This window comes from Microtus oregoni, unplaced genomic scaffold (assembly GCF_018167655.1).
Source record: "Microtus oregoni isolate MIOR12 unplaced genomic scaffold, Mior012 000019F_ref0000042, whole genome shotgun sequence".
In the NCBI taxonomy this organism is placed as follows: domain Eukaryota; kingdom Metazoa; phylum Chordata; class Mammalia; order Rodentia; family Cricetidae; genus Microtus; species Microtus oregoni.
In genome coordinates, this window is record NW_024543078.1 from 35535983 (window position 1) to 35562254 (window position 26272).

At 40.4% G+C, this 26272-nt stretch overlaps 1 protein-coding gene across 5 annotated transcripts in view; it reads left to right on the forward strand.

Moving 5' to 3' along the window:
- Positions 1-26272, forward strand: part of LOC121459283 (RNA-binding protein EWS) — a 31255-nt gene that overhangs the window by 990 nt on the left and 3993 nt on the right. The window contains exons 2-12 of one of the 5 annotated variants that reach the window (XM_041668823.1): positions 4104-4140; positions 4258-4309; positions 6492-6615; positions 7148-7165; positions 12439-12625; positions 14638-14805; positions 17219-17430; positions 18385-18565; positions 21275-21312; positions 21844-21876; positions 22277-22395. In XM_041668823.1, coding sequence (XP_041524757.1) covers positions 4104-4140; positions 4258-4309; positions 6492-6615; positions 7148-7165; positions 12439-12625; positions 14638-14805; positions 17219-17430; positions 18385-18565; positions 21275-21312; positions 21844-21876; positions 22277-22395 — 1169 coding nt within the window. The other 4 variants (XM_041668824.1, XM_041668825.1, XM_041668826.1 and 1 more) reach the window with 4 other exon arrangements.

Consider the following 26272-nt stretch of genomic DNA (forward strand, 5'->3'; position numbering starts at 1 on the left):
AAGAAGACGGACTTTGAAAGTGGGCGGCTAGGAGCTCGGGGACGCGATGAGTGTTGTGGTCCTTAATGAGCGAGTGAGTATAGCCTAGGCTTCACCAGCAGTTTGGTGCACAGTGGCGATCTTTTTTTCGTCTGGAGGAATTAGGGGTCTGATATGTGGCCTTGGAGACAGTAGGAGAAATCGAAGGGGAAGACAAGAGAAGCTCTGGGTCCTTTGTCCTTGGGAAAAGTTCCAGCATCACAGTTTGGCGATGCCAACGGTGTAAGTCAGTAAACAGGTAAATGCTGGCTTTTGATGCCAGGCTACCAAGAGTGTCCCTAAGAGAAAGACTGAGAAGCTACAGCCCAGTACATTCTGGTGGGAAATGATTTCAGCAGTGAGCCTTCCTTCTACGCTTCTCTTACCCGCTAAAGCCCAAGAAGGCAATTGCAGATTTTTGCTTGGTAGATCATTGGCACTTTTTAGTCATCTGTGTTTAAATCCTTTTTGCTGAAGACTGCCACGAACCATATTCGAGTTAGAAACCATGCTCTGGGGCACAGTGAGATGGCTCAGTGCTTAAGAGCACTGGCTACTCCTCCAGAGGACCCAGCACCCACATGGCAGCTCACAACTGTCTGTAACTCCAGTTCCAGAGACTCTGACATCGTTATTATACCAATGTGCATAAAATAAAGTTAAATAAAGTTTTAAAAAAAGCCATGCTCTGCTATATCCATAGTCCTGCCCTTGCTGAGGGAACTTGTTTAGGACTTAGCGTCCTTTCCTGAAAAATAGTTTAGCTAAAGTTTTCTTGATGCCTGGTGGTGGTGGCACACACCTTTAGTTCCAGTAGAGGTAGCAGATCATGGCCAACCTGGTCTTACAGAGTGAGTTCCAGGATAGCCAGGGCTACACAGAGGAACCTTGTCTTGGGGGGAAAAAAGTTTTCTTGAGCTCTTCAGTCCTTAAAGCTTTTGGGTACCAGGAAATCTCCCTTGCTGACTTTAATACATTATGTAGCCTAAACCTCCAAATCTCTACAGCTTGGCTAATGACTACCCTGAGTTGTAAGCCGCTGCCTTAGGGAATAATGGTTTTCCCCCTCATCTACGTCTTGTGCAATAGTGCCTACAGAGTATGTTCAATAAAGCAGAATTACAATACCCAAATAACTACTGTCAGAACAAGAATAACGTTGCCAGCATTCTTCAGCCCTTCCCACCCATCATACCCTTTATCTGCTTCTTTCACTGTATAGTTGGGCATGGTTTTTTGATTGTTAACTTATCTGGCCATTGTTTCAGTGTCATGTTTGAGACAGTAGGAGGCTTGTGTGCTGTTAAGTAGATAAACATGAGTTGGGGGTTGCTTCTCCCACCAAATCCTCTGGTTTCATGCTGATCTGAGGTGGTTAGCTGTTCTGTATCAGCTTTGCCAGTTTTACATAACTGCTCTTGTGTAAGTCTTTTGTAAACATTGAGCTTAATGCCAGTAACTCAAAATCATTTTTTACATAGAAACCTCAACAAAATGAAGGTTGCAATATTTGGGTTTACATGCTTTGTTGGTGTATTTTACAAACACTACATGGAAGGAGGTGTTTTACAATTTTTTATTTCATATAAAGAATGTGACAAATAGCCATAGTTTAATCCTACAATTTGGGGAGCAGAGGCAGGCAGAGTTCAAGATCAGGCTGGTCTATGTAGTGAGTTCCAAGACAGCCAGAGCTACATGTTGAGACCCTGTCTCGAAAAAAAATCAAACAGCTGGGCGATGGTGGCGCACGCCTTTAATCCCAGCACTGGGAGGCAGAGGCAGGCGGATCTCTGTGAGTTCGAGACCAGCCTGATCTACAGAGCTAGTTCCAGGACAGGCTCCAAAGCTACAGAGAAACCCTGTCTCGAAAAACCAAAAAAAGAAAAAAAAATCAAACAAAAAAAGTAACTAGTAGGCACGGTGGCACACACCTGTAATTCTCAGCATTTAAATTGTAGAGAGAGCGGTATAGGGTCTGTAGCAAGTTTGAGACTAGCTTGGTCTGCCAGCCATGTAGTCAGATCCTGTCTCAAAAAAGCAATAGGATTTTGTTGAACATTTTTTTGTTGTAGATATCTTTTGGACAGCTTACTGATGACATTGATGAGCAGGCTCTGAAATTAAGGGTCTAGAGGAGAGAAATAGTCACATGAGGTGCAAAAAGGTAGAAAGAAATTCAGCTTATAAGAGATGGGTTCAGGAAAGTACTCTTGGCCAGGATATTGTGAAGCATGCTTTGGATTGCATGGAGTGGGGAAGATCCCCTCTATAAAGATGTCAACTGTTGCTTTTGGATTAGGGACTGACTGCTTTCTGATTGGAAAAGAAAGGACCCTTTTGTTCTCTCTTAATGGCAGTGCTGTCTTTGAACACCAAAGAAGATATGTATTCTTATAAAGGGAAAATAATTAGGTAGAATTATTTGAAAATATTTGCTCACTGGGTAATAGTGGCACAGGCCTTTAATCCTAACAGTTGGGAGGCAGAGGCAGGTGGATCTGAGTTTGAGGCCAACCTCAAACTGCAGAGGCAGGCAGAGTTCAGGACCAGCCTGGTCTGCAAAGCAAGTTCCAAGACAGCCAGAGAACAGTTACACGGAGAAACCCTGTTACGCCCTCTCTGTGAGTTCAAGGCCTACTTGGTCTAAGCGAGCTAGTTCCAGGACAGGCTCCAAAGCTACAGAGAAACCCTGTCTCAAAAAATGGAAGGAAAAACAAAACAAAAAAAAATTTTCTCTGCCTTAAAAAAAAATGCCCCCAAACTTGCAGAACTTTAATTCAGTGGTGATTTGAAATTTTAAGCATTTATTTTCATCACTTGATACCTGTATAGACTAAATTTAGTCCCTTTTTGGTGTTTTTGAAACAGGGTCTTTCATAGTTCTGGCTGTGCTAGAACACATTCACTATGTAGACCATGCTGGCCTAAAACTCAAACCCACATGCCTCTGCTTCCTGAGTGCTGACATTAAAAACATATGCCACCTCACCAAGCTAATTCCTTTTGATATAGTATAAATTACATATGAGAAAGAAAATGATAGCTGGACTTATTTAGAGAGAAGAAAATTTGTGGCTTTTTTAGGTTGAAATAATTTCAAGTTTTTGGAAATGACAATAGTGAGCCTAGAATAATTTTTTCCCCTAGGCCTATTAAGTGCTTTCTCATCCTTGCCAATTTCTAGGATTCTGTTAACCTTGCTTCAGTTGTGTGTGCATGCTGTTGGAGTTGGAACCCAGGGCATCCACAGGTGCCACCTTATAGTCGTGAGAATATGCGTGTGTTCCAACCATGGATGTACTCCATCCTTTACCTTGGCCTCCCTGGGGTTTCTAGTTTTTTCATTACTATGAAGATAAATCTCTGATAACAGGCCCCTTTTAGATTTAATAGCTGTTGAATTTTTTGTCATTGTTTCCCTGTAATGTTAGAGGGAATTGTGGTGGTCTTACTAAAGTGATAGACTGATTGATAGAAGCTGGACATAGTAGCTCATTTCTGTAATCCCAGCCCTGGGGAGGCAGGCAGAGGCAGGTGGATCAGAGTTTGAGCTTATTTAGAGAGACCCTATTTCAAAAACAAAAATGCTGGGACTGGTGCTGCACACCTTTAGTGGGAGGGGGCAGCTGAACCTGAGCCTGAGGCCACCATGGTCTACAGAGTGAGTTCCAGGACTACCAGGGCTACACAGAGAAACCCTGTCTAGAAAAGCAGGGGAGTGGGGTGGATTCTAGTACTTTTGTGAGGGTCCTTTTTTATGACTGTAAAGTTGATCGTGTTTTGTGGTCTTAGTTTTTATTAGCCTTGAGATAATGATCATGTGTTTGAATTGATAGCTTGTGGTTGAGATGGGTTATGGTCATGGGAGTATGCAGGATATGTAAGGTATCGCTGCCAACTCAAGTGATCTTGACCTCATTAGTTAGCACCATATTCAGACTTTGTGCATTTAACTGACGTAAGTTAATTGGTTTGGTGTTGAGAAATGATATATTTAAAGAATTAACCTTTGCTGCCTGAATTATTCCTCTTGTCTACTATTCCTTGTCTATACTAATAATTTTTTTTCTTGTTTCTTCTAGATTATAGTACCTACAGCCAAGCTGCAGCCCAGCAGGGGTAAGTCAGCCTTCTGCAACAGTACTTTGTCCACATTTAATGTTTTGTAACTATAAAGGATATAGTCGCACAGTCAGATGTTCTGTATTCAATTCTCGTGTTTAATTCTTTTTGCAGCTACAGTGCTTACACCGCCCAGCCAACTCAAGGATATGCACAGACCACCCAGGTAATCCCAAAGACAAGGATGTGTAGTTATATTTTCAATAAAGATGTTTCAGTTTAGCTAGGCTATAGTGGCACATGCCTTTAATCTCAGCACTCTGAAAGCCAATCTCTGAGTTCGAGGACAGCCAGGGCTACACAGAGAAACCCTATCTTAAAAAAAGACAACAACAACAACAAAAAGATGTTTTCGTTGACCACTAAAACAGTAGCTAGCAGATATTTTTTAAAAATTATATGCAAGTAACTAGTAGTGATATTTTCTAATCTTTAAAAACTCGGTAACTTTAATCTTTTACAATGAGGGTTTGTTGTAAATGAAACAATTTTAAAACTGAAAATAGGCCGGGCGGTGGTGGCGCACGCCTTTAATCCCAGCACTCGGTAGGCAGAGGCAGGCGGATCTCTGTGAGTTCGAGACCAGCCTGGTCTACAAGAGCTAGTTCCAGGACAGGCTCCAAAAACCACAGAGAAACCCCGTCTCGAAAAACCAAAAAAAAAACTGAAAATAGGCTTTTTTTAACTTCTAGGCTCAAAATAAGCATTTCACTGTAGTCTTGGTCTCGTCTATATATTTTATTATGCTTAATTTAGTCATCATTGCAGTTCTTCAGAGGAAGATCATCTTTTGTTTTGACCTTTTGTAGATGAGAAAATTATATATATATATATATAGTTATTATATAACTTGCGAGTAGTTGCACATTGACTACTGGAGTCGGCTTTTAAAATTACTATTCCTCGGCTTTTGCCAATATGTAAGTCTGTGTAAAAACCTAGGCCAGGGGCAAGAGAAATAGCTCTTTGAGGGAAAAGAGCTTGCCACCTATCCTGAGTTTGATTCCCCCAACTTCCACATATGAGGGAGAGAACCAAATTCTAAATTGTTTTCTGACCTTCGCATATACACCGTGCATGATATGTACATATGCAGCCTTCCACCAGTCAAATTAAGTAATTAAATACTTCTCAGCTGGAGTTCAGTGGTAGATTGTGTACCAGCACTGCAGAAATATTTGGGGGAGTGGTATAGGATTGACCAGGAGGTAGGAGACTATTTCATTGGTAGAATGTGTGATATGCTGACTTCAGCCACCAACACTTGAAAATGCCAAAGGTAACAGATTCTAGAAAGTATATATTGTTTATATTTTCAAGAATTAATTATCTCAGCTGGGCATGTAGCACAAGCCTTTAATCCCAACATGGGGAGGCAAAGGCAGGTGGACCAGCCTGGTTTACATAGCAAGTTCCAGGACAAAAACAGTAAAACTGTCTTTAAAAAAAAATACCTCTAATTCTGGAATAATCTGTTAAGATGTTGATATTAACTGCCATGGAAACATTTGGAAGTCATGTTTCACATTTAATTGATCTTTCAAATAAGTTTATAAAATAACATTAGTATCTGGAAAAAAAAGTTATTCCTTGTCTGGTTTTAGGTATTGATGTCTAAGTTTAAAATCAGTAATTTTGATAAACTAACATTCATAAAAACTGTTCTGGTTCAATTTCTTGAAATAGGGTTAAGAGCTTTTATTTTCATATTATGTTGAAAATCTGGCTCTTAAATATGGCAGGATACTTTCTGATCCTTAATTATCTTTCTTGATGTTCATTTTGTGCTGTCAGTTACATACCTGTGCCTGTATTGCTCTTGAGAGCATTTTGCTAAGCTCAGTTAACTGAGACTTTGTCATTTTTTGTTTGTTTGTTTGTTTATTTTGGGTTTTTCAAGACAGGGTTTCTCTGTAACAGGCCTGGCTGTCCTGGAACTAGCTCTTGTAGACCAGGCTGACCTCGAACTCACAGAGATTATCTACCTGTGCCTCTTGAGTGCTGGGATTAAAGGCGTACTCCACCATCACTCAGTACCTAATTATTTATTTCTAGATTTACTAAAACATGAATGTATACCATTTACTTATTTTTGTATTTTCAAGACAAGGTCTATCTGTTTAACAGTCCTGGCTATCCTGGAACTTTGTAGACCAAGCTGATTTCAAACTTGAGATCTGCCTGCCTCTGAACACTCAGAATTTTTAAGATTTGTCTTATTTTTAAAATTTTTTTTCAGAAAGCAGTATTTTCTACTTGTTTCTCCAGTTTATGAACTAATAAATCAGTTTGTATTTTGCTAAAATACAGAATTCTCTTACAAAGCTACATGCTTTTCTTTGGAGCAGGCGTATGGGCAACAAAGCTATGGAACCTATGGACAGCCTACTGATGTCAGCTATACCCAGGCTCAGAGCACTGCCACCTACGGGCAGACTGCATATGCGACTTCTTATGGACAGCCTCCCACTGGTAAGGCCAGCCTTAAAGAGACTTGGTGATAATGTCGAGGGTATTTGCTGAAAGGCCTATTCTTTTAGGTATATATTCTGGTTCATGTGTTGACATCTGGGGATCTTTTATTTTAGGAAGTGTTTTTTTTTTTCCTTGCCCTTAAATTCTTGAGGGCTGTATTTCAATAGAATGTGGGTGGAATAAGTTCCAAAAGAAATTAAAACTTTATATCCTGTATAATATACAACAAAATGGGACTACTGTGAAAGATTGTGCTAATCCTAAGGATTTAGCCTTCTTAAACTGAGCTGCTTAGAAATTGAAATGGTTGTTGGGCATGGTGGTACACGCCTTTAATCCCAGCACTTGGGAGGCAGAGGCAGGTGGATCTCTGTGAGTTCGAAGCCAGCCTGGTCTACAGAGTGAGTTCCAGGACAGCTAGGGCTATTACACAGAGAAACCCTGTCTCAAGGAAAAACAAAATGGTTTTCACATCTGTTTGCTTCATCTGATAGTGTACCCTCTACTTTTTGCTTTGTGCTTTCCACAGTAGAAGGGACCAGTACAGGTTTGACTATCCTGCTCATTCTTGCATGGGAAATGCTTTTCATCTTGTCTAACCCTGTAATGTTAACCCTTAGGTGTTTCATTTGTTTAAACCCAGACTTTCTAACATCACACAAAAGGTGCTAATGAAAAAGGCTGCTTCAGGTGCCATTTGCAGATCCATGCCCTTCTATTATTGGGGGAAGGTTTTATACTATTGAACTTAACTTTGATCAAGCCTTTGTTAAAGTCATTTGCCTTCCCAAAGATATTACTCCGACTGATTTTCCCTGCTTCCTGAAAGCTAGATTGCATGATTAGATTTATTTAAGGAACAGACTACCACCCTGCATGTACATGTTTATCCATTGTATAGCACAGGCACATTTTATTTTCTGTTTTAAGTGTTACAAATTATTTTAATCCGTTTTCTGTTAAAAGTGTTATGAATTTTTTTTAAGGACATAGTGTGTTTTAAACATAAAATAAGATTCCAGGACACTAAAAAAAGAAAGCTGGTCTAAGAGTCATTATATGGTATATATATGAAAAGTGACCATATTTTTGCTTTGGCATATTTTGCTTTGTGATACAATGTTGGAGATATAAAGACTTTATCTTCCAACTATTTAAACTCTGAATTAAAGGGGAAATATGTGGCATTTAGTTCACTGTTGTGGATTTCATGGTAAGAATTTGCTAACTATCTTTAACTACTGTCTTTGGATGGAAGTGTGTATCTAACCTAGTGCAGGTGTGATGAGAACTGAAACTAAAGCTGTAGATTTGAGAACATGATTTAGGTTTAGCCTTTTCTATCCCTAAGCCATTTAACAGGGTTGTAACAAAGTGATTTTAAGCATAATAGAAAGTCTAGTCCTGATTGTGAGCCCAGAAACTATAGAGCACTGTAAACAGAAAGTGGTAGCTTTAGTGAGCCAGGCAGGCTATTGCATGGTAAGTGATTCTAAGTTACCTCTCATACTTCACTTAACTCCTGCCAACTGCTTTTAGGCTCTAAGAACCAGTGTGTAGGAAGCTGAATCCAGGCATATTTTTCTGAACCCCATGTTGCCTTTACACATAAAAATCAGTGAATAACTATCTAAGGGAATGCATCGAAATACACTGTTCTCTTCTAGGATTCTAAATGAAGCTCCAGAAGAAAGGTACTATATATTTGCATCTCACTTACATGATTCAAACAATTCTTAAGCTATGGGGTTTTTTTTCTGCTGTTCAGTGTAAACAAAATTTTGTGCCATGTTTCTTACCACCTTTTTCACTGACAAAATCACACAGATGTGCTGTTAGTGTCTTGTCATTTTATGGATTTTTGTTTATTTTGCTTGGGTGTTTATGTAGGTACTACAGATTAATTAAAAGATTACTTATTGGGGGCTGGAGAGATGGCTCAGTGGTTAAGAGCATTGCCTGCTCTTCCAAAGGTCCTGAGTTTAATTCCCAGCAACCACATGGTGGCTCACAACCATCTGAAATGAGGTCTGGTGCCCTCTTCTGGCTTTCAGGCATACACGCAGAAAGAATATTGTATATATAATAAATAAATAAATATTTTAAAAAAAGATTACTTAATTAACCTGGTATCTAGTACTAATATAACATTGCTATTTTATTTATTGCCATTTCTTAATAGCAATATTATACAGGCTCTTACTCTGCAGATCTAAGACATAAGTTACTGTCTTGATCAGTCTGGTTTTTGTTGAACTTTTGTGGTTCTTACTATCATGTAAGGAGAAGTCATATAAAGAGTAATTGGATAGGTGGACTTGTGTTGTAGTTTAAATGAGTACAGTGTATGGTTAACTTTAGAACTTTGCTAAGAACTCTAAAATACATAGGACTGTAGTTAGATTTTCTTTGGACCACCAGCTCCCAGATAATGACATGAAAACTTGTTATTAATTATAAAAGCTTAGTCTTGCCTTAGGTTTGTTCCCAAGTAGTTCTTAAAACTTAACCCGTTTGTTAATCTACATTCTACCACATAGCTTGATAACCTCTGCTTAGTGCTGTTCGTCCTACTTCTTGTGTATCTGACTGCCAAATCCTACTTCTCCCCAGAGTTCCTATTTCTTCCTGCATATCCCGCCTATCCTTCCCTGCCTAACTGTTGGCCGTTTGGCTCTTTATTAAACCAATCAGAATGTGCCTAGGCAGGCAAGATAAAACAGCGGCAACATCTTCACAGTGTACAAAAGGATTATCCCCACGACACGGCTCAGTGGTACTGTTCTTCCCTAGCATGTGTGTGAAGCTCTGGGTTCTTTCTATTCCTCTTACTACAAAAGAAAGCAGTGCCATTTCAGGTGATCTCAAAAGTGTTCGGGGCTCTTTTATAAAATATATTTTAAGCTGGGCGGTGGTGGCGCACGCCTTTAATCCCAGCACTCAGGAGGCAGAGGCAGGCGGATCTCTGTGAGTTCGAGACCAGTCTGGTCTACAAGAGCTAGTTCCAGGACAGTCTCCAAAACCACAGAGAAACCCTGTCTCGAAAAAAACCAAAAAAAGAAAGAAAGAAAGAAAGAAAAAAGTTAAAAATATATATATATTAGTGGCTTTCACCAGTTTAGACAGGAAACTACTGTCTTTGTATATAATTTTAGAGGTTTTTTTTTTCTTAAAGATGTTTAAGAAGAAAGGATTTCATGCTACAAAAAAAATGATACTGTTAGATTAAAAGAGTTGAATCAGATGGTGGTGCCACCTTTAATTAATTTAATCCCAGTACTTGGAAAACAAGAGACAGGCTCCTGTCTGAGTTCAAGGACAGCCTGGGCTACATAGTGAGACCCTGCTTCAAAGAAATAAAAGTAAGTTGAAGCTGGTCATGGTTGTTTATGTCTGTAATCCCAGAAGTCTGTCAGTTGAGGTAGAAAAGAAAGGATTACAGTAAGCAAGCATGGATGGTTTAATGATACTACCTCAGTTTTTGGTGTTGTCTTTGTTTTTGTAGGTTGGTTTGGTTTGGTTTTTGGATACTCTCTTGGCTAGTCCTAAATATAAAGTAAATTAAGTAGTCTTAGTTCAAGATTTTTTTTTTAAGTGTTAAAACTCTTGTTTTTGTTTTCTTGGGGGGGTTGTTTGTTTGGGGTTTTTTATTTTGAGGGTTTGTTTGGTTTTTTCCTATGTTCTCCTTTGTAGGCCAGGCTGGTTTGGTATTTGTGATCCCGCAGTGTTGGTCACAGAAATCATTTTTTTTAATTTTTATTTATTTATTATGTATACAATATTCTGTCTGCGTGTATGTCTGCAGGCCAGAAGAGGGCACCAGACCTCATTACAGATGGTTGTGAGCCACCATGTGGTTGCGGGGAATTGAACTCAGGACCTTTGGAAGAGCAGGCAGTGCTCTTAACCTCTGAGCCATCTCTCTAGCTCCCACACAGAAATCATTTTTAACATTAGTAAAAATGGGTTTCTTTTTTGTTTTTGTTTTTTTTTGTTGTTGTTGTTGTGTTGGGGTTTTTTGTTTGTTTGTTTGTTTTTGTTTTTTGAGGCAGGGTTTCTCTATGACTTTGGAGCCTGTCCCAGAACTAGCTCTTGTAGACCAGGCTGATCTCGAATTCACAGAGATCCGCCTGCCTCTGCCTCCCAAGTGCTGGGATTAAAGGCGTGTGCCACCACCGCCCGGCTGGGGTTTCTTTTTGAGTTTTGTTTTGGGTTTGGTTTTTTTTTTGTGTGTGTGTGTGTGGTTGTTGTTGTTGGGGTTTTTGTTTTGTTTTGGGTTTTCAAGACAGGGTTTCTTTATAGCTTTGGGACCTGTCCTGGAACTAGCTCTTGTAGACCAGGCTGGCCTTGAACTCATAGAGATCTACCTGCCTCTGCCTACTGAGTGCTGGGATTAAAGGCATGCGCCACCACCGCCTGGCAGAATAGGGTTCTTTAGATGAGAATCCTGGCATCTGGACTGAGCTTTTAAAGTGCATCATTTACTGGAGCCTGTTGATTACGAAGAAAACAAAGATCCAGTACCAGGAAAGGTTGTGATACTTTAAGCTTATGTAATATACTGCCATTAAAACGGTAGATTTTAGTGCATAATCTAGTACCTGTTGACTGTTACGTAGCTATTTTTAAGTGTTATATCATTTGCTTTTTACCTCCTATTCTGGAGCATTTTATTTCTTGTTTTGAGAGGGTTTATCTGTTTCTTTTTTAATTAGTTGAGAAACTTGTTCAGGAAATCTAGTAAGCCGGGCGGTGGTGGCGCACGCCTTTAATCCCAGCACTCGGGAGGCAGAGGCAGGCGGATCTCTGTGAGTTCGAGACCAGCCTGGTCTACAAGAGCTAGTTCCAGAACAGGCTCCAAAACCACAGAGAAACCCTGTCTCGAAAAACCAAAAAAAAAAAGAAAAAAAAAAAAGAAAAAGGAAATCTAGTAAGATGGGTCTATAATCAGAGAAATAAAAACTTCTGTCAAGTTCATTTTCATGGGGGTAGAAAGAAGCCTGTTCTCCATGGCAACGGGTTTTTATAGAGTATTCTGTCTTGAGGTAGGAAATGTAGCATAGTTGGTAGAGTGCTTGCCTAACATTCATGGATCCCTGTGTTCCCCAGCACCAATAAACTAGGTATGGTGTGTCTGTAGTCCCGAGGCCAGAGACTTGGGGTTAGGGGGTTGGAAGGATATCTTCTGCTCGAAGAACAGCCTAGGCTGCATGAGACCCCATATTAAAACACCACCAACAAAAAAGCACACTTTACCTCTCTTGTAGATAACAGTTTGAAAAGAGATGAAGTAATACATTACTAAAACAACAACAAAAAAACAGCTAAAGAGATTGTTCAGCATTTATGAGCACTGGCTGCTCTTCAAGAGGACCAGGGTTCAATTTTCCGACACACTTGCACAGACAGGCATGTAGGCAAAACACATGCATGAATGAATGGGTTTCTAAAAAACAGTACCTAAGACTTTAAAATTTTTGGGTCAGTAAGATAGCTCAGTGGATAAGGGCACTTGCCACCAAACCTGATGACCAGAATCCATGTAGTGGAAGGAGAGAACCAACTCCCAAGATTTGTCTTTTGCTTCCACACGTGCCGTGGTGAGCTCCCATGTGCACACACTTAATTTAAAAAAAAAAATGGATGTAATAAAAACAGTAATTTAAACACTCCTTTCTTGCTACTCTTCCTGCAAGGAGAATATAGGGATTCAATTTTTGATGCTTTAAAGTAGGCTGTATATGAGTTGTTTGGGTAGCCCTCTTGACTAAAAGGACCTGGAGTCTGATTCTTGAGTCTGATCCAATTCTCTTGTTGTAGGTTATAGCACTCCAACTGCCCCCCAGGCCTACAGCCAGCCTGTCCAAGGATATGGCACTGGTGCTTATGACACCACCACTGCTACAGTCACCACAACCCAGGCCTCTTATGCAGCTCAGTCTGCATATGGCACCCAGCCTGCCTACCCAGCCTATGGCCAGCAGCCAGCAGCCACTGCACCTACAAGGTAAGCCAATAGTTGCGTATTCCTCTGATATGTCAGCTTTGGATATGAAGGAAAGAGTAACTCTGTATACTTAGACTGTCCATGACTTAGTTTCCTCTGATGGCTCTTTACATACCCTGGGTATTGACTGTTCTCACAGTCTTTACAGCAGTCAGGGTGCTGGAGCACAGCAGACAGGTATTCTGGTAAAGAAATGGTACTGTCTGGGGACCAAAAATGAGGACTGTCAGTTGCCTGGTTTCAGAACTTACTTTAGGGGAAGGAAGAGACTGTTTTACATTTCTAAACAAAAGAAAAGTGAGTATGTTTTCCCACATTGTTTAACTACCAATAGGATTATACTTTTGATACTTACCTTTGGTTTATTTACCCTGTAAATTGGTAACTCCTTTTCCTTTAGGAAATAATGCAGTAGTTGATAGGATGGGTGGGTTACACGTGAGTCAGAAGTAGTATATGATCCAGTTATCAGTAAAGGGTATTTCCATGTCTAGAAAGAATTATTGCCTCCGTTGAAGCATAATTTCTTCCATATGGTGTAGTGATTTGGACCGAAAGTCATAGACAAATAAATTCATGGGTACCCAGCTATGTGGTAAATATTAAGAGTCCAATAAAGTTCATACTCCATAGCTGGTTGGTAGATAAGTGGTGTATATTATTACTTAACAGAAGATTTCAGGTCTTTGCTTTAGACAATGCACTTAGGTGGCTTCTGCATACAGTCTTGAAGGAACACTGAATTCTGATTTGAATGAAGACTTTTTAGGGAATAAACAAGAGATCAACTTGTAACCTAGACTTTTTATCTGCTGTAGAGGTAAGACATTAGCTCTGGCAAACACTCGTGAAATTACTTCTAAAATGCACAGTGAGTAATCAGAGCCACTTGTAGTTGATATCCAATAGACAGCCTGTACAGTAGTTATATATTTCACCAGCTGGTCCCTAGAAGGTCCCATTGCAATTGACTTAGGTATTACAGAATTTTATCAAATATGCAACGTCCCATGTGATGCTCTCATGCAGTGGTTTGTATATCCAAGCCACAATGGAATATACTACTTGTGTATTAGTTGGGTTTTGAAAGATCATCGTTTTGTGTCCCACCCCCAAGCTAAGTTTTCTGAGCTGGCTACCTTTAAGAATAGCTAGCTGTCTCTTGATCAACAGTCTATCCCTTTCTCACTGGAAAGAGGAACCTTACAACTTTACAACCCATTTCATCTCAGTGAAGAAACCAGTACTTTTGCATCTTCCCTGGTCCACCTGCTGATTTGGGCTCTGCTTGAGATAGCTACTGCCTCAGTGTAAACTACTGGGGCCTTGAGGAATTGGGGGTCCTGAGTTAGTTAATCTGAGCATGGGATGGGAGGTGCATCCCTGACTTGTAGAGACTGCTGTGGAAGGTTAAGTGAGTTTATAGCAGCCCAAGTTAGAAAGTGTCTTTTCTGATCTGTTTCTAGTAAATAAGTGGCTCAAACCCACAGATACTCAAAATGTATGATGTGCTGTGACCTTACAAATTAAACTTCAGTTTACATTGTTCAAATTTCTTATCTTCAGAAGTTCACTTTAAAAAAGAAAAGTGTTTTCTTCTTTCCTCCCTCCATTACTTACTCAATATAACATGATGAAAAGTCCCTAAGTAACTACTAATACTACAAATGGAATGAAGTCCAGCCGGGTGTAGTGGCGCACACCTTTAATCCCAGTACTTGGGAGCAGAGGCAGGTGGATCTCTTGAGTTCCAGGACAACCTGGTCTACACAGAGAAGCATGTATTGAAAAACAAATAGTCCCCCACCCCCAAAAGGTACAAAATAAATGAAGTACACGGTTCACTTCCCTTAGTGTTCTCTTCCAGCAAATACTGATGGACTGATAGTGGGTTTATTTTCTTTTTTCAAGCTTGGTCTTTATGTTTCCTATTGCTCACAGAACTGTAGGGTTCTTAACCCGGGGCTTGGGGTCATTGAAACTAAGTCTGACTATTTTATTTCTCCTTTTAGACCACAGGATGGTAACAAGCCCGCTGAGACTAGTCAACCTCAATCTAGCACAGGGGGTTATAACCAGCCCAGCCTAGGATATGGACAGAGTAACTACAGTTATCCCCAGGTACCTGGGAGCTACCCCATGCAGCCAGTCACCGCACCTCCATCCTATCCTCCTACCAGGTCAGTCTCTCCTTTATGGCAAGTAAATAACATAACAAGACAGGTATTTTTTTCAGGTTGTTAACCACCTAGCATTGGCTTCCTTTGGTAAGATTTGTTTTCTGACTCTCTGATAATTCTTGTCTGCATAATAGTTAATATTCATACCTCAGTTTTGGGTTTCTATAGTGGTGTCTGGGATCTATCTTAATAACTATTCTCTAAATACTGACCAAAAACACTTATTTTTGCTCTTGCAATTTACTTAGAAGTGTGAGAAACAGAAATGTTTGAAACGATCTTCATAGAACCATAGAAACTGTCTTCTCAAATACAGTCACCATGAGTAAAGTAGGGACAAGCCTTCCCTCCCCACTACCCATTGCAGTGCTGGGGAGAGAATCCAGGGTCTTGTTCATTGCTGGGCAGGTGTTCTACCTTTGAACTACTCCAGCTCAAACTCTGTTATCCTTCATATTCTGTATTAAATTAACCACTGTAGCTACACTGTCCAATTTTGGTTTCTTTAAAATAAGGAAAACTTGAAGTTTTCTGACCTATGTCTTATTTGAAGTAAGCGTCCGATGAATTGGCAGAATTGAGTCTTTAAAAGTTAATTTGCTAAAATAGTTCCTGATCATCTATTTCATAGGTTAACACATTGAAAACAACAAGGACCAGAAGTGGGCAGGTTTTCTTGTTATTAAGATTTATTTATTTGTTTATTATGTATACAGTGTTCTGCCCTAAGAGGGCACCAGGTTTCGTTACATACAGATGGTGTAAGCCACCATGTGGTTTGCTGGGAATTGAACTCAGGACCTCTGGAAGAGCAACCAGTTCTCTGAACCTCTGAGCCATCTCTCCAGTCAGTCCAATGGGCAGGGTTTATAACTCTTCTTGGAAAGGAGGCCCATACCTGTCAACGTTAAAAACAGTTGCTCTTGGGCTGGAGAGATGGCTCAGCGGTTAAGAGCACTGGCTGCTCTTCCAGAGGTCCTGAGTTCAATTCCCAGCAACCACATGGTGGTTCACAACCATCTGTACTGAGATCTGGCACCCTCCTCTGGCGTGTGGGCATACATGGAGGCAGAATGTTGTATATATAATAAATAAATAAATCTTTTAAAAAAAAAAACAGTTGCTCTGGAAAGTTGAACTGGTGTGCGTAGTTGTGCATTTTAACAGCTGTGGAAAGGTGTAACAAATGCACATATTTATGCTTCATTGAGCATTAGGTTTTTTGTTTCTTTTTTTCTTTATAGACAGCATTTCTCTCTGTTGCCTTGGCTTTTCAGGAATTTGCTCTGTAGATCAGGCTGGCCTCAAACTCAGATCTGCCTGTCTCTCCAGTGCTAGAATTAAAGGCATATCATCACTAAGTCTGGCTTTGGAGAGGCTTTTAAGGGTTTGGTTTGGGGTTAGGGTGTGTGTGTGTGTTTTGGTTGGTTGGTTTTGGGTTTCTGTGAGTAGCTCTAGCTATCCTGGAATTCGCTCTGTACATCAGGCTGGCCTCATTCAGAAATCCTCCTGCCTCTGCCTCCCAAGTTCTGGAACAGGTTTGTGCCCCTAGCCCCCAAGTTCTGGAACAGGTTTGTGCCCCTACTGCCCAGCTAAGTTTTGTTTTATTTTTAATAGTATGTATAGATACATAGATTACTTGCTGGGTAGTTTCACAGAGACTTTGATACAACATCTTTGATAGAACAACCCTAAGGTTTATTCCTAGACTTCTAAGGATGTTTAAAAGATTGAAACTATAACAAAGCAATTTTGAGTCTGAAGGAAAAACTGGTATTTTAGGAGTGGCATACACACATGTTCACACTGTACCATAAAACCGTGACTCAGAACATCATAGTCACCACTCAGCTTATTAGATGACTGGAGTAGAAAACTCTTGCCTAGTGTATGAGGCTCTAGTTTGGAGCCTTGGTGCTACAAAAAGAAAGGAAGGCGTTCTTGGAACCAAATACCTCACTTGAGTCTTTGTCCTTACTTTCAGTGTCATTTTTCACTGCATTAGTTGTTTCTAAGGGCACATATACAACATATTCTGCCCATCTGATCTCCTGGATTTGCCTTAAATGTAGTTCAAAATAAATATTGTTTTAAATGGGAGCTCTAATCTGCAGCTCAGAACATACATGAGTTGTTTTAATTTTCTCTCTTCCATTTAAAGCTTTGTTATTATAAATACAAAAAAATGTTGCCTTGGCCAGATACAGTGAAGCATACCAGCACTCGTGAAGTTAAGGCAGAAACGTTGTGTGTAGGTGGAAGAATAGCCTGGGCTACGCATATCGTAAGACTCATGACAATGAAAATAGTAACTATTAGGATACCCATAAATGTCTTGTATTTGGAGTCTTGGCGAAAATAGCATGCCTTTTTTTTTTTTCCTTTCTGAAAACTTTTTTTTTCTTTCTTTCAGCTACTCCTCTTCACAGCCAACTAGTTACGATCAGAGCAGTTACTCTCAGCAGAACACCTATGGGCAACCGAGCAGCTATGGACAGCAGAGTAGCTATGGTCAACAAAGCAGCTATGGGCAGCAGCCTCCCACTAGTTACCCCCCTCAGACTGGATCCTACAGCCAGGCTCCAAGTCAATATAGCCAACAGAGCAGCAGCTACGGGCAGCAGAGTGAGTTGCTAAGAGAGAGAAATAAATATGAGTGTTTGTGCTTGGAGTTTCTGAAAATGGGGGCTGTTTGTTACCACTGTTTGCTTCTGGGGTCTGGGGTATGAGTATGAGGCATAACATCCTGGAGAATAGTCTGGGTGCCCCAGTAGGATTCAGTCAGCAGGGTGGGCTGTCTCAGCGAGTAGGGCTGGCATTCTTTAGGACCTGCCCCAAATCATTAAGAGTGGAAAGGTAGCTGTAGAGGGCTACTGGGGTTTCTGATAGCCAAGTAAAATCTGTGTATTTTGATTTTTGTGTGAATCCGTAAAGCAGAGGAACAGAGTCCTTACTGTAGTTTGGAGGAATTTTTAAAACTTTAGGATATGAGTGGGGTGGAACTGATTTTTTTGTTTTGTTTTGTTTTCTGCTGGGGTTTAAGCCCAGGATCTTAAAAACAAGTTCTACCATGGAGTCCCTGTGCTTATACTTATATTTGGAGAAGTAACTGAAACCTAAAAGTATCTCTATTAACTATTTGATTTCTGCCTCACTTGTTGCTTTTTTTGGACAGGGATTTTCTGGGTAGCCCTGGCTGTCCCTTTTGTTTCATCTCTGATTTTTTTACTGGAATAACTAAGGGTCCTTGCTATATAACTCAGAGTCCTAGAAAACCCGGCTCTACTTTTATTTCTGGAGGGTGGTGCAAAGAACTGCTTTTGGAGGCCCAAACCTGTGAATGTGTTTTTTTTTCCAAGACACCTTTTCCCTTTGGAAGGGTTTATTATAGCCTGGCTGTACAAGAATGTGTTGGCCTTGTTGAGTCGTCAATAGTTCTTTAAGGGAGCCTTCTGGTAGAAGTACTTCCAGTGTAGTACATATACAGTTGCTTATAATTGAGGGGATCATGATTCCAAGAGAGGGTGTCAGGCAGTGGTATAAATGTCCGTGACTTACAGATGTGACTCTTTTCCTCAGGTTCATTCCGACAGGACCACCCCAGTAGCATGGGTGTTTATGGGCAGGAGTCTGGAGGATTTTCCGGACCAGGAGAGAACCGGAGCATGAGTGGCCCTGATAACCGGGGCAGGGGAAGAGGGGGATTTGATCGTGGAGGCATGAGCAGAGGTGGGCGGGGAGGAGGACGCGGTGGAATGGGGTAAGAGCAAACCTTTTCTCCTTTTACCTAATTTTGCTTCATCCATAGGATTTTCAATGGGAAGAAGGGACTGAAAGACATAAGAAATTTATTCCACATTTCCATGGACAATCTGTTGAGGTCAAGCTATCTTCTAAAACATGGAAATGTCATTTAAGTGGCAGTTTGCTTTTTTTTCCCTGCCAGTAACCTTTGTTGGGTTGGGGTGAACAAATAATGGCTTTGAAACTAGAGCTTTCAGTCCCCTTCATGGTATTGAGAGGTGAGAACCTCTTTGGGTAATAGATTTGGGATGGAACACACACAACCATCTAATCTAACAACCTAGGTTTTAACTAGTGAACTTTGAACGGTTGTCTTAAAATATTTGGTGTATGTACTGCAGAAAAAGGATGCAGCTGTTTTCCAGTGTTTGTACCCAGAATTGTTGAACATGATGAAGACTGGCCCCGTAACTCTTAAACCATGGCCTGAGTTGGAGCACAGAACAATCTAATAACTTTTTTACAGAGTAATGTGTATGAGTGTAGCATCGCTCCCTATTGGAGATTTTAAAAGTCTAAATTGGTTTGACCATTGTGATTGATGCCACGATCTGGTTTAGAAAACTGTTTAGATCAGTAACGTGACCCTGCTGCCTCTGCTTTCCCTTCCCTCCCTCCTTCCATCCCTCGTTCCTTTCTGGTGTCTATACTTTGATGAAGGTGAGGTATGATGTTAGTGGTTAACATAATCCAGATTTAGTTATGTGTGTGTTCTGTCCCTATATAAACTAGTAAAAAAGTTATGCAGAATGTTGTAGTGAATATAAATTTGATTGGGGTAACTTCAAAAAAAGCTAGCAATTCTTTTTTGTAGAAACAAACTTCAAAACGATGAATTTGACCTATTCACGTACTAGCAAATTTCTATACTGCTGAAAGATAGTTAATGTTTTGTTTAATTCTGCATAACTTTAATAAAGTCTTAAGTGAAATCTTTATTGGAAAAAGCTATTTCATAACATGCAAATTTTTATGAATAATTTGACAAAGTAAAAATTGGTCTTCTGATTTGGATATCATTCCATTATAAAGGTTTCACGTCTTTATGGATGTTTTAAAATAGACATAGACACTTGAAATTACTATCATCACGTCTCAAATCACCTAGAATTCTTAGTATTTTTCAATTGCAAAAGCAATTTGAAGTTTATTCATCTTAATACTCCAGAAGTAATGATTCTACTGACTCTGTTAGACTACTATTAGAGGGGCCCATCTTTCTGGATATGAGAAGTCTCTCCTGGAGCCATAGAAGAGACCATGGCCTGCCCCATAGGTTTTTAACAGACTGTGAAGCAGTCTGTTGGATCCTGTGAGGACAGGACACGGGGCAGTTCCCTTTCCCTTTTTTTATTGTGGTGTGGTGATGGTTTTCAGTGTCTGCTCCAGGTAAGGCGCTCAATGTTGTTAACATGCCCTTTTTCATTGCCTCAGTATTTTGATATTTTCATTGGCTGTTAAACGTGGAAACTTTTTAACATGCTTTGTCGCATTTATATGCTACAGGTTACAAAGTGAGAGCCTTGTATACACTTCAATACTTAAAAAGTACCCGTACTCAGTACTCAGCCGGCAGCATAATGAAAAGTGGGACTAGACACGGTGTCCATATGGAGAGGAAAAATATACATAGAATATTTTAAACAAAATGTATTCATTGTATAAATGGAATCCTTCTGTAACTTTGGTAACTGCATACTTGTTGTTTGGTAATGAACCAGAGGAGGTATAATACTCTAGAATTGTGTAACATTAAAGTGTAAACTTTGTGTTTGAAGAGAGAGAACATTTTATGGTGTGTACTTTTAAAAGAGAAGCAAAGCTGCATGCAACAGCTTGAAATTAATTGTATATTTAGGTATTAAAGGTGCAATACTGGTTAAGAAAACGTCAGGTCTTCCCACTGGGGAGCTACCTTTTTTAATTTTAGAAAGTGCTGCCTTCTCCTCTCCCCAAAAAAACCCGACAACTCATCTTCCCTCTCCTCTCTGTATTATAGTGTATATATTGCCATAGTCTTCTTAACTGGTATGTCTATAAAGTTGCACCCCCAGTCCGCTGAGCCTTGGTATTTGTTGTAAATTCTCCTTTCACAGTAACTGTTGAATCCATTAGGGCCCTGGACTGTATGGCTTTATGCTGAAGATTGGCTGGATGCGTCCTCTGATGTGTGTTGTAGACATTTAATGTGGTTGTCTCCTGCTCTATTATACTGTTACTTGTTAGGAAGCCTAGGGCCTCATTTGGCTCTCCCTTGGGAGAGGTTGAGGGTGCACCTTTATGAACGTGGAAAGGTTCATCACAGCAATTGTCTCCGCCTTCACAGATCTATACCAAGCTCCCTGGTGTTTCAGCTGATGGGGTGGGTGTTTGGGTCTAGGGTTTTTTTTTCCTTCCTTAATTTGCCAAGTATTGCACTATTAATACCAGCCCCTGACATGAAAGAAATCAGCCACACTGGTGTGTCCAATCAAACAAGCAAGGTTGTATATTAAGGAAATTTGAGCAAGCTGCCCTGAAGAAAGGCATAGTGACAAGATGAGAGAGATGCATTGTTTGGAGATGTGTTTAGCCAGTGCCCTTCTTCCCCACGAGCCCCCGCAAGGCTCAGAGCGGTACTGGCTTTTAAAGGGAAAGGCCTTCATTTCTTCGTTTATCCCCCCAGCAGCGCTGGAGAGCGAGGTGGCTTCAATAAGCCTGGTGGTAAGTTTTTGAGTATTACCATGGATAGTGTTTAAAAAAAAATACAGTCAGTTTTTAGAAAACTATAATTTTTACTAGTTTCATAAGTGGTTTAAAAATGATCTATACAAAAGAGACTAATGGGTACTGCCGGCATTGTCTTAGGGGTTATAAGGTTAACCTATGGTTACAAAACAAAGGGTAACTTGAAGTATTGAGCAACTGCTTCTATAATATGGGGGAGAGTACAGCTTTAATTTGGTTTATGTGGAGGAAAGGTTTTGGCTTTAATTTAACACTAATTTGGCACATAAGGCATTAAGAGTGTATTTGGTTAATGGTTTAGAAACAAACGAGCAAAGGAAAAAGAAACCCTAGCAAACTTCACAAACGCTAAAGGGGCACTGCTCCATTTTAGCAGTGCGGGTCATTTTGAATTAATGAGTCCCCCATCAAATGGTGGTGTAGTAGATAGCTGTGTGTGTTTGTAAGATTTGTAGCTTGCAAGGCTTGCACTAATAATATCTTATATGATCTTTTCCTGGTTGGCAGGACCCATGGATGAAGGACCAGATCTTGATCTAGGTAACTTGGAGTTCTTGAACTTTGTGCTATTTTGAGTAAATACCATAGAAATAAGAGTTCAGCAACCTTGCCCCCCCCCCCAAAAAAAAAAGGACAGAGAGAGAATTCAGTAGCCTTATAGACTGATGCCATTCTTGGCAAAGACAGACAACTTGGGGCTTCCTTTTACAATTGTTTTAAAATAACCAAAAATTTCCATCTTACTGTCAGTATGATTGGTAGTTCTCTTGCTTTTGTTATGAATATTGTTTGATAAAATGTTCAGTTGCTTAAGAAGTCCCTATTCTTAGCTCCTGATGGGGTGAGTTTGAAAAAAGAGAATTAGCAGTTTGAGGTCAGCTTATCTCTCCCCACTATTAATACAGACAGTAATTCTACTTTATCTTATTTTCTCTGGAAGGCCTTCCTATAGATCCTGATGAAGATTCTGACAACAGTGCAATTTATGTGCAAGGTTTAAATGACAATGTGACCCTGGATGATCTGGCAGACTTCTTTAAGCAATGTGGGGTTGTCAAGGTAAATGGCTAGTGATCAAGTGATCCAGCAGAAATTGAGCCAACAAGACATGTTTGAAATAGCAAAACCATGCCAAGAATTATTGATGAAGTTCCCTGACTCTTTTGTCGATGGATATGTACCTTGTAGTTTACTCCTTAAAACACTGTGTGGTGTAAGACCCTGTGTTAAGGCCTGAGTGCTATAACCCAGTGATGGAACACTTGCCTGATGTACATAATATAATGCACAAGGCCCTTAAGGCTACAAAAATAAATAGCTTCTTCTCCTGTTAGTTTGGTTTCTGTTGGAGGGGGGGGATGTTATTGTTATCGTCTTCTCTCCCACCCCCCATCCCCCCCCAAACAAGTTCTCTTAATACAGGATAGCCTGATCTTTCTGCCTCCACCTTCCAAGTGCCAGGTTTATAGTCTGGTACTACTGCACCAACTTTAGCCAGTTTTTATAGATGAAAAATGCTAAGCAACTGTTGATTCTTTTATTAAATCTGCTGTTTTGTTGTTTGTTTTTTAATTTAAAGATAAACTTGTCATTTTCTGTTAAGGAAAAAAAATAAACATAGGTTTTTCTTGATATTCCCTGAATAGTTAATTACTTGGAGACATGGTTTCAAATTATTAATTGTTCAAATGCTTATACAAACACTAGGAATAAACTGTGTAATACTTAGAGGCATTTAAATGCTTACAGATTTATTTTTCAATAAGAATTGAAGGGTTGCTAGGATGTCTGAGTTCAAGGCAAGTCTGGAGTGCTCAGAAAAACCCAGTCACATAGGGAATTTAACAACAACAAACAATTAGAATTTTATGAATTTTGATTTTGTTTTAAGGCAGAGTCTCACTATGAAGCTCCAGCTGGCCTGGAACTCACAGAGTGCCACATGCTTCTCCCTTCCTAGTATTGGGATTAAAGGTGTGTACCACACACCTGATTTAGATATATACTCTAATTACTTGGCCTATAACAATTGAGTTCATCCTTAGACTTAAATTTTATTTTCATCTCTAAAATATATAGTTTCAATAATGTTTTATTTCACATTCCTATTAAGCAGCCAAATTCTGAAAATATAATACACTAGTAAATTAGGGCAAGTGTGGTGATCCCTCTTGGGGTGTGTGTTCCCGTCCCCACCCCCATACACACACAACAGGGTCTCTCTGTGTAACAGCCCTGGCAATCCTGGAACTTACTCTGAAGAGTAGGCAGGCTGGCCTCAAACTCACAGAGATCAGTCTGCTTCTGCCTCCTGAGTGCTGGGATGAGCCAGCGCTGCCCAGCTATGGTGACATACCTTTAATCCCAGCTCTCTGGAGGCAAAGACAGGTAGATTTCTATGAGTTCAAGACCAGCCTGTTCTGCATAGTGAGACCCTATCTCAAAAATAACAGCAGCAAAAAGATTGACTTATTATTTTATAAGTGTTTTGTCTGTGTGTGCACTGTGTGCATGTCTGGTACTCTCAGAGGAGAGAAGAAAGGTGAGATATCCCTGGAACTGGAATTACAATTATGAGCTGCGATGTGGGTGCTGGGAATTGAACCCAACTGTTCTAAAAAAGAGCAGCCAGTGCTCTTAACTAATAAACCAACTCTAGCCCTGTATAGATTGAGTGCTAATCCTTGTCTGTTGGAAGTACCTTCTTTCAGCCTTTATCTTCTTGTTCATGTACTTGTATTCTTTTGGTGACTAGAAGTTCTTTATAGGTTGCTTTGATTTTTGTTGTCGTTGGTTTGTTTTTGTTTTTTTTTGTTTGTTTGTTTGTTTGGTTGGTTGGTTGGTTGGTTGGTTGGTTGGTTTTTCAAGACAAGGCTTCTGTGTGTAATAGTCTTAACTGCCCCGGAACTAACTTTTGTAGATCAGGCTGACCTGGAACTCAAAGATCCACCTGCCTTTGCCTCCTGAGTGCTGGGAATAAAGGCGTGCGCCACTAACTCCCTGGCGCCATGGCTTGTTTTTTTGTTTTTGTTTTTTAAAGATGAATGGCATGAAGCTGGCCATGTAAACTAGGCTGATAATCCTGCCTGTTTCTTCCCCAGAGCTAGGATTAAAAGCACATTGCTACCACACCTGGCTGGACTAGAAGTTCTTGGTTTAAATATTGTTAGCTATCAGATCTGCTCTTTGTTGACTTCTTTTCCTTTTTCCTGTTTACGGGCCCTTGTGACATCTTACTGAAAGGTTTACCCATATGTAACTATTGGCTGACTGGTGCACTTGGTTGATTTGTCTGACAGCTTTGTTCTGAGTCTCCATAGCCAGGAAAATAGGTTCTTCTGTATTGTCTGTCTTTACAGTTAAGATCCATATGTTTGTGTAAATGTGGGCGTATATATACACGATCCACAGGATATCTCTAGAGGTCAGAGGTCAATTTGAGGGTCATGTCTCTCCTTCCCCTTTGTAGGATGCAGGGATTGTGTCAGTTGTCTGATCAGCCCTCTTTGCACAGTTGCTGTCCAGTCTGCAGTACAGGTTTAACCCCATCTATAACATCTCTGAGTGTTTGTCTCTGAATTGCATGCATGTAGATGCGCCCAAGAAGGCTAGAAGAGGGTATCTTTGGTGAAACTGGAGCTACCAGCAGTTGCAAAGTCTGGCATCAGTATTGTAAATTGAACACAGGTCCTTTGTAAGAATACCCCATGTTCTCTATGTGTATGCATACACAGACATTCACCATATGCTGTTATATTTTCTGTTGACCTAGCCACTCTGGGCAAAAGTGAAAGTCCAAATTCTGTACTTATATTTTATGTTTGAGATGTTGATTATTAGCCAGGTGTGGTGACATGCTTCTAACCCCAGCACTCCAGAGGCAGGGGGCAGGCCAACCTCCGAGTTGACGCCAGCCATGGCTTCACAGGGAGATCCTGGGGGACAGGGGGTCTGTTGATTACTTCTGTTTAGTTTGTTGTATTTAAAAGTGCATCTCAATGTGTATATGGAGATAAAAGGATGACTTGTAAATCAGTGAGTTCTCCACCATGTTAGAGATGAACTCAGGTTGACTTGGCAATATGCACCTTTTCCTGCTGAGCCAGCTTGTCAGTCTCTGTGTGGTTGGTTGGTTGGTTGGTTTTTCAGGACAGGGTTAGCTGTCCTGAAACTCACTCTGTAGACCAGGCTGGCCTTGAACTCAAACTCACAGAGAACCGCCTGCCTCTGCCTCCTGAGTACTGGGATTAAAGGTGTACTCTAGCACCATCCAGCCAACTGTTTGGGGCGGGGCTGTATGGAGACAGACTGATAGATACATGCATGTGTACATGCACATAGAGTTCTAGTATTAATTGGGTTAATAATTAACTCTGGTTAAGTCAGTAATTTGCCATCGGTTTTGTGGGACTGGAGAGATTGCTTAGGAGTCAAGAGCACTGGTTCCTTTTCCAGAGGACCTAGGTTCAGTTCTCAGCACCCACATGACAGCTCATAGTTGTCTGTAACTCCAGTCTCAAGGGGTCCAGCACATAAATAGTATGCTGACATTCACAGGTAGAATGCTCATTCATTTTGGGCTGGGTAGATAGGTGATTTAACAGTTAAAGAGCATCTTTCCCAAGTCCTAACACTCACAACCCTATGTAACTGCAGTTCCAGGGGATCTGACATCCTTTTCTGGATTCTGTGATTATTTGCATACATGAGATACACGTGCATACATGCAGGCATTCTGGGCTATAAAATCTTTTTTAAATGACGTTTTGTTTATATGACTTTTGCTGTATTCTTTCCTGTGTTTTTTAAAAATGGTATTGATTGCCAGGCAGTGGCCTCTTGGGAGGCCAGCCTGGTCTACAGAGCAGTCCCAGGACTGCCAGGGGTAGACAGAGAAACCCTGTCACAAAAACAAAAAATGGTATTGACTGACACA